At 41.7% G+C, this 8,748-nt stretch overlaps 1 protein-coding gene and 1 long non-coding RNA gene across 2 annotated transcripts in view; both read right to left on the minus strand.

The window, feature by feature from the left end:
• The window catches only part of LOC116704461 (uncharacterized), an 8,755-nt gene extending 4,572 nt beyond the window's left edge, over positions 1-4,183 (minus strand). Inside the window, exon 1 of the long non-coding RNA XR_004335684.1 lies at positions 4,174-4,183. This is a non-coding gene — a long non-coding RNA (uncharacterized LOC116704461). The remainder of the gene's footprint in view (positions 1-4,173) is intronic.
• A 1,158-nt stretch (positions 4,184-5,341) lies between these two features.
• tmem38b (transmembrane protein 38B) overlaps positions 5,342-8,748 on the minus strand; it is a 12,207-nt gene continuing 8,800 nt past the window's right edge. Inside the window, 2 exon segments of the mRNA XM_032539968.1 lie at positions 5,342-6,229; positions 7,263-7,380. Coding sequence (XP_032395859.1) covers positions 5,936-6,229; positions 7,263-7,380 — 412 coding nt within the window. The 3' untranslated portion in view covers positions 5,342-5,935.

The raw sequence follows: 8,748 nt of genomic DNA on the forward strand, positions 1-8,748 counted from the left end.
TGTGTGTGCGTGTGTGTGTGTGTGTGTGTGTGTGCGTATGCGCGTGTCGCCCCAAGACCCTGTCGCCTCCTTTGTGAGGTAGTTGCTGTCCTCCTTGTCCTGGCTGACACCTGCTTTGCATACAGGAGGGGCCAAGCGGAGGGGAGGGGAGGGCCAATGATAGTGAAATGAGGGTCCCCCAGGATGTGAGAGAGAGAGGGACACAGAGGGGACCAAGGAAGGGAGGGAGGGAAGGAGGAGGAGATACAGCAGATTAGTTGAAGAAAATAAGGAAGACTGATGGAGCGAGAGAAGGAACCTGAGAGAAAACTGAGAGAGTAACAATGGAAAATATGAACAGATCCCAGCACTCATGTGAACCACTGACAGAAACCTGTCCTGTAGTAAATAAACTGCTGTAGGGTGTAGTCTTTGTGGCGTGGTAGCTCCACTTCCATTCCCTTAGCAAGGTCACATTTACCCCAAACACACCCGGGGCTGAGAATATAGGTCCTTTTATGAAAAGGAAAAGGACCAACACTGAACGCCATCTGCTTCCTCCGTGAAAGAAGAAAAGAAGAGGAGGAGGAAAGGAAGAGGAGGGGGAGTGACAGAAGCACACCATGTACCAACTACTGGCCATGCTTGTGAACAGAAGTACAGAGGAGAACAAAAGAAGACTGTACGCCCTGAGCTTACCTCATTACCAAGGTGAAACAGGAACCAATATGAGAGCAGAAACACCAGCAGAGCATCCAACCAGAGTTGAATTGAACAGAAGTGAAATGCCAACATCTGAGGAAACTTCACATCAAACTGTTCTCGAGATATGTGGCCATATTACCATAACTTCGTAAAGCCAAGAAAGCAATTGTTTTCTCTGTGCAGATATTGTTGGAAATCAGAACAGCACCATATTTGTGGTCATTTTCATTAGTGTGCAGTTTGTCAGATACACCTGTTCAATCTAAAGCAATCCAAGACAATGGCCCTTTAAATTAAATCTTTGTGAAGCTTCTAATTGTCAGGTTCTGTTGTCACTGACTCAGAGAGTAACTAACACACACACACAAACACACACTCTCACACACACACACACACACAGAGCCAGCTTACTAGTCACATTATAGTAGCTCCATTTTTTGACATTCTCCTCACAGCTGTTCTTTATAAGTCAGATCTTGAATGGTGACATGACGGGCAGTGGCCGTTTGGTTATGCGTTCAGTTAGAGCTCTCTGAAGAGACTGCTCTGTTTGTTTGTTTGTGTGTGTGTGTGTGTGTGTGTGTGTGTGTGTGTGTGTGTGTGTGTGTGTGTGATTGTGTGAGAGAAAGAGATGTCATGTATATACCACCACAACCTTGTCATGATGCCCTGATGCGACTCCCCATCCCCCCCCCCCCCCCCCCACCTCTATTTAGTATTTCCTCCCCTCCTTCTTTCTTGCCCTCTATCTGCCTTTCTTCCTTCTGCCTAACTTCCGTAACTGAGTCTTTTCCTGTGTGGTCCCAAGCAGCTCTCGCCTTACTTTTGTCTTACTTGAAGGGATAATGAGTTTGATTGCATCACCCCCAGACTCATTTGACAAAACTTTGCAATACAAAACACGCTTTGATCATTTAAAAAAAATAAAAAAAAATCCCAAAAGAAAGAAGTTGTCAGTGAAAAATTGTTATTGCTGTAACTCTGAAACTTTTTATTACGTTTCTTTCCCCACTCTTTTAAAGTGAAATAGCATCCATGTCAGAGGGTGCACACAGCCCCAACAGAGATCATGTCAGTGTGTAGTGGGAGGCCAAACAACGTCCAGAGACATCATGTTTAGACACCACTGAGTTGGAGCAGGTGCACAGCCACAAGCCAGTAGATTGCAGCTGGTTTGACACGTTCATACTTATTTTAATGGAGTGATGGGAGGTCTGCAAAACGTCAATGAGATCACTGAGACTGACTGGAATTATGCAAAAAAAACTTACTGTAGATGCATTTTTGTATAAATCTGGACAAACATTGGCTGACCATGAACCAAGATGCAATGACAGAGGTGTGAATGTGTGTGTTGGTCACGTTTGTTTCTTTGGAGAAAGAGGGGAAAACAAAGGGCCTTGGTCTCACTGGTGGTTGGAGGGATTTGGTGAGAGCGCATGTTGGCGCATGTGTGTTTGTAGGTGTGCATGAGTGTGCCCCAGAGCTCTTTGTGCCTTTTTGATAGACTCAGCCTTTGTTGCCACTCTTCGTGTCACATGCACATGCAGCGACACAGAGAAACTAAAGCACACACACATATCTACATACAAGTTGGCTGGTTTTGCTATACTGAAGAGGACCATAGGAAGAGCACACAGAAGAGTCCCTGAAACCCTATACAGTTTTATTTTCTTATTATTGTCACTTGACCTTTAAAACATCTAGGAGGTAATTTGAGATGTTTTAAAAGTCATTTTGGATTATGGTGCATCCAAAATGCCCTTCCAACCTAAAATGTCCTCCCAAGAATAGTAAACTGTCTATAGTCAATCCTTACAAGCACAGCTAAACCAGACCACACATACATACACACACACATACACACACACACACACACACACACACACACACACACACACACACACACACACACACACACACACACACACACACACACACACACACACACACACACACACACAGTCAAACACGTGCAGGCAGCCACCATTGGCTCTGCAAAGAGGGTCCCCTCCTGTCCCCTTCCCTTCTTGCCTGCAGCTGCTGGCCAGCCTGTCAGTTCCCAGGCATCAAGCCATCAGAGATGACGCCTCCTCACGCCACCAAGTGGTTATCACCTGTCCTGCACCACTCAGCAACAAGGGCTCTATCCTCCAGGCAGCAGTGGAATTTAAGATGCTACCAAAACTGTTTATATCACATTAATGGAGTTTTAACTCAATGTGTACATTTGAGCTTAGAATAAAAATTCAAACTATATGATTAAGCCACACAATAGAAATAAATGTGAACTGTTATATACGTCATGTTAGTTGCACCATGGAAGCTTTATTACCCTGTGTGACATTTTTTTGTCAGTCCACTTTAAAAGTCATGGATGTTACCTACCAAAAAGTAATATTTTGCCCCCAAAAATTCCAGGGGTAAATATATTCTAATAGGAGAACACGAGTCAATGAATGAACAACTTAAAGGACAACTCTGGCATGAATCAACAAATTTCATGAAGAGACAAACCAACCGTGCAGTAGTCTGTCTCGCAATACTTTCCCCAAGCTCATTTTAAATATGTAAATCTTTAAAAACAGGTCATATATATATATATATATATATATATATACACATATATATGATTTCCTGACATGGCTAGGCACCGCAATATTTTTACAAAAAATACTCAATCACAAGTAAATAGTGCATTCATTGGGGGACTATTTCAAATGCAGGTGTGCTAGGGAACAGTACTGTTTATATGGGGTTTCATGAAAGTTAAATACATTGTGTACAGTGTGTTTATGACAATGAAATATCTTGTTAGTGGCATACACCCATTGTTTTTTTCTCTTTTTATGGGATTTTTTAATATTACAAAAATAAAGACTATCTCTAGATTTCACCTTTGCGTCAAAAGATGAGAAACAAAATAAGAAGCAACAACAAAACAGGTCACAGACACAATCTGTCTGTGTCAGACACATGCACCCTGGTGGCCTCCCAGTATTTAGTCAAACTGTCTTTCTGTGTGAGTGTGTGTGTGTGTGTGTGTGAATAATATGAATCTGTATCAAGCACATGTGTCTTTCCTACTAGGTGCTGGAGGTGGTCTGATGAGTAATTTTGAGCAGCTTGTTCGAGGCGTACGGACACCAGAGACTAATGAGCTCCTCAAAATGTCTTAGTAAGTCTTCTACAGGACTCTATCAATCTTATATTTGTGATTGATTTCTTATAAAACTACATTTTCAATACATTGTGAGTGTATTGTGACATACGTATTGTGGTGTTAAAGTTGGTTATGTGCTGGACTTTTTCTTGGCCTGGCTCAGTCACTCCCTGGGATCTCCACTGATTGCCCGACAAAAAATAGTCTGGCACATCCCCTCATGCAAAACTACAACTTGTCATTTTTACTCTTTGTTTTTTGCACGTATTAAACAAACATGACAATAACCTATTGTTTATTAAGCTTTAGAGTTGCTAGTAAGCAACTGTGTGTGTGTGTTGTGTGTGTGTGTGTGTGTGTGTGTGTGTGTGTGTGTGTGTGTGTGTTTGGAGGAAGAATATCTTATATTTCTGAGCCACAGTATGCCACATCCTTGCTATATCATGAGCTCTACTCAGCTTTACTCATGAGCTCACTGTGGATTCAAAGTCAAGTGTATAGTATATAATGTGTGCATGCAGTGTGTGTATATTTATGTGTACATGTAAGCTTGTTTATTTAAGGATTTGTTTTCTGCACCTGACAACTGGTCAACTGACAAGCAGGAGTCTAAGAATAAAAAAGAGGCTATAAGGAGAGGCCAGAAAGAAGGTGAAGCGCAGGCAAAAGGGTTGGGGCTCAACAGTTGGGGGGGGGGGGGGGGGGGCTGCTCAGTTCAGTGAGTAATTGTGGTGGGGGTCACAAAGGTTTGGACCTCATTAAGAGAATTGTCTGGGAACTTTCAGGCTCTGAGCTGTCATCATGTCACCTGCCTTTTAGTCATGGGTCTAAGGGAAAACAGAGGCTTATTAACGTGTCTTTCCATTTTCCGGGTCACACAGTTCACCATTAGACTCAGGAAGATCAACACACACACTAACAAAAAACAGTTCTGCAGCAAACACTTTGAGATACAAGCCTTTGCCTGACATGCACACATCTGACATCTGTGGACTGTGGCGTATGAAAGGCAGGTACATCATCTCAGCCAGTATTTCTTTTGATCATCTTTGAACGGCTTCTCTTTTCTCTTGAAAGCCCAGCCCCCCCCCCTCTGTTCTTAATTTGTATTCACAGGGGGGTTCTACGCCGTCTGAGGTTACATAGATGAGAATTGGGGGGATTTGGGCAATCTCTCTCCTGCAGTTTTTTAAGTGGCTGAGGTATCAATCAGGTGCTGATGTTACACTGATGCAATTTTTTAGCCTTTAGAGAAGGTTACTTCTAGACACTTTGCTGCTTTATATCAATTCACCAGCAGCTAATCTAGATATCAGTTAACATTTGACAATTGATACTATTAACAGATGCGCAAAGACTGTTACCTGATGTTTGATTCTGTATTAATTAGGAGCTTGATGATCTCTTTGGTGCTTTAAAGTGAGGTAATATTGACTTGGGTCCATAGTCCCTGAACTGTACAAATCTGTCTGATTAAGAAATCACAAAAACACATTTTATGGTGCATTTCAACCTGTTTACTCTCATGCTTGCAAGTGTAATTCAAAGCATTTACCAGAAGAAACAGCATACAATAAAAATATGTCATCCATTTTAAAATACATTCAAGAGTGCAATTATTTAGTATGAAGACAAGAATATAGAATATAATCTCTCTTTAAAAAATTGTTTCTAATAATTTCAAAGTATGAAAAACCGCATTTACACAAAGCAGAAAACATTCAAAGATCAGCAGGTGTTCCCAAAACCCAGAAATTAAATTATTATAAATATATATTAAAAAATCACGCTACACATTTTACTGCAAGTATGCAATCTGCTCGAGGATGGTATGAATTTCACATCCAGCATAAATATTACAGTACTTTAAGGACGGGGTGATTATCCAACAATAAGGTGCAGGGTACTTTTGGAGTCAGCAGATTTACATTTAAAATTTTTTTTTGTTCTCAGGAATTAGATGGAACAAAAACATGTTTTGATAAAAGAAAAATAGCACATAAATAAGTCCCGAAGTGACCAATCTGAATCAGAAATGACTTAACAACCCTGTTTAGAGGTGAAAAGTCGCTACGGGGCAGGGGCTGACTATTTGGTCTTCTTGCAGCTTGTTTTCTCTGCGTTCTCTGACTCCTCTTTGGCTCTGAGCAATCCACTTTGTCCGTTGACAGGAGAAACCAGGGTGTTCTTCCCCGCTACTCTATTCCCACCGGTTGTGGCAGTTGAGGTCGTCCCGTTGGTTGCGCCGTTATTAATGCACACTTTCTTTTCCTCGCTAGTGAGGGCAGCATAAGGGGAGTGGCCGGTGAAAAGGGTCTTATAGATGGCCGACTCAATGCCAGCGAATGGTGAGGCAGAGGAGCCTGTCAGCATCATCCTTGACTAAATGTGTCAAGACAGAAACAAAATGTTTTATTAGGTTTAGAATAGAATATGTGACAGTCTAACCACTTCTGTCTCAAATTCCTTCACCCTAGCAGCTGGCTCTAAAGCAGCTATAATCAGTATAGTTAAACTTGCATGTGGTGTCTTGTTTTGTTTTATCTTTTGTGTGGACCCCAGGAAGAATAGTTGTTACCTCAGTAACAACTAATGGGGACCCTAAACAAATAAATAAAAATAAATAAAACTACATAGAAATATCAGCTGACTCTGCAGTTGTATGTAATTTGTCAATTTTCATGGCTAGCCAAAGTGATGTTGGCCTAGTTTACATATAAACACACTAAGCACGTAGATAACGCATTAGTATTTACTTCTCATTAAGGGATGAGTGTATATCTGCATCATCAGGAACACAAAATAATAAATAGCAGATTTGGACGCAACTCTTTGAATCTGATGAAATGGCTCAGCGTTAATGTGACAGACCAGAGACGGAGGGAGCTAACAGAATGAGAGTTGAAAGAAGACATGGTAGATTTATCTGTGTCTCAGTCAAGAGCACAAGTTTCCCAGAGAAGAGAGGATGATGCAAGCTGATGAAAATGATGCAAAAGCCCGAGCCCTACGGGTAATACTGAGTTAATGTGAGTCATCGCAGCTAAAACTTCAAAAAAGCAGAGGGAGAAAGGTCACTTAAAAGACAAGACACCACAGATTTGGAGGGAGCTACAGCACCAACACATTTTTTAGACCCGAGTTAAGATCAAATAATAAACCAAGAAATGTATTGAATAGTCTTTGTCATAGTTTGTCAAACTGACCAAAACACATCGTCCTGGTGCAGAATCAGAAAAGGGTTAATAACCAAAGTAAGTTACAGTTACAAGGAATATGCCTTGGTGGTTGGTGCATACATACACAAATTTGTATCTCATTACATATTTGGTTTGAATCTGAATCACTATCATCGTGGGTGTTTATTCTTAAGGTCAGTGTCAAGTATGAACTACACCCAATACACCACACTGACCTTGTTGACAACGATGAATGTGGTGTAGATGAGCATCAGGTGGTGCTTCTGGAGAGGCAGATAATGGGTCTGCTGCAGAGCAAACAGCACCGCCCCTATCAGGGTGATCTTGGTGGGGCTAAACAGACATGCAATAAAAGGTTGTGTTATGTTAATTAGAGATGGTTGTGAAATAATAGATGATACAAATAAATCAATAAAAAGTGTGATAAATTTATACACACCACATCTATGTTCTTGAATTAAATGTACAAATGAACTAAACTGGAGACACACATTATCACTGTAGAGGAAAGGGAAAAAGGTATTTGATCCCCTGCTGATTTTGTAAATTTAGCCACTGACAAAGAAATCAGTCTATAATTTTAATGGTAGATTTATTTGAACAGTGAGAGACCGAATAACAACAAAAATCCAGAAAAACACATGTCAAAAATGTTACAAACTGATTTGCATTTTAATGAGGGAAATATGTATTTGACCCGTCAGCAAAACATGACTTTGTACTTGGTGGCAAAACCCTTGTTGGCAATCACAGAGGTCAGACGTTTCTTGTAGTTGGCCACCAGGTTTGGACACATCTCAGGAGGGATTTTGTCCCACTCCTCTTTGCAGATCTTCTCCAAGTCATTAAGGTTTCGGGGCTGACGTTTGGCAACTCAAACCTTCAGCTCCCTCCACAGATTTTCTAAGGGATTAAGGTCTAGAGACTGGCTAGGCCACTCCAGGACCTTAATGTGCTTCTTCTTGGACTCTTTGGTGCCTTGGCCGTGTGTTCTGGGTCATTGTCATGCTGGAATACCCATCCACGACCCATTTTCAATGCCCTGGCTGAGGGAAGGAGGTTCTCACCCAAGATTTGACGGTAAATGGCCCCGTCCATCGTCTCTTTGATGCGGTGAAGTTGTCCTGTCCCCTTATCAGAAAAACACCCCCAAAGCAGAATGTTTCCACCTCCATGTTTGACGGTGGGGGTGGTGTTCTTGGGGTCATAGGCAGCATTCCTCCTCCTCCAAACGTGGTGAGTTGAGTTAATGCCAAAGAGCTCCATTTTAGTCTCATCTGACCACAACACTTTCACCAAGTTGTCCTCTGAATCATTCAGATGTTCATTGGCAAACTTCAGACGGGCATGTACGTATATGTGCTTTCTTGAGCAGCAGGACCTTGTTGACGCTGCAGGATTTCAGTCCTTTGCGGCGTAGTGTGTTACCAAATGTTTTCCTGGTGACTATGGTCCCAGCTGCCTTGAGATCACTGACAAGATCCTCCGGTGTAATTTTGAGCTGATTCCTTACTGTTCTCATGATCATTGCAACTCCAAGAGGTGAGATCTTGCATGGAGCCCCAGGCCAAGGGAGATTGACAGTTCTTTTATGTTTCTTCCATTTGTAATTTATTGCACCAACTGTTGTGACCTTCTCACCAAGCTGCATGGCAATGGTCTTGTAGCCCATTCCAGACTTGTGTAGGTCTACAATCTTGT

The sequence above is a fragment of the Etheostoma spectabile genome, chromosome 16, assembly GCF_008692095.1.
Source record: "Etheostoma spectabile isolate EspeVRDwgs_2016 chromosome 16, UIUC_Espe_1.0, whole genome shotgun sequence".
Taxonomy (NCBI): Eukaryota; Metazoa; Chordata; class Actinopteri; order Perciformes; family Percidae; genus Etheostoma; species Etheostoma spectabile.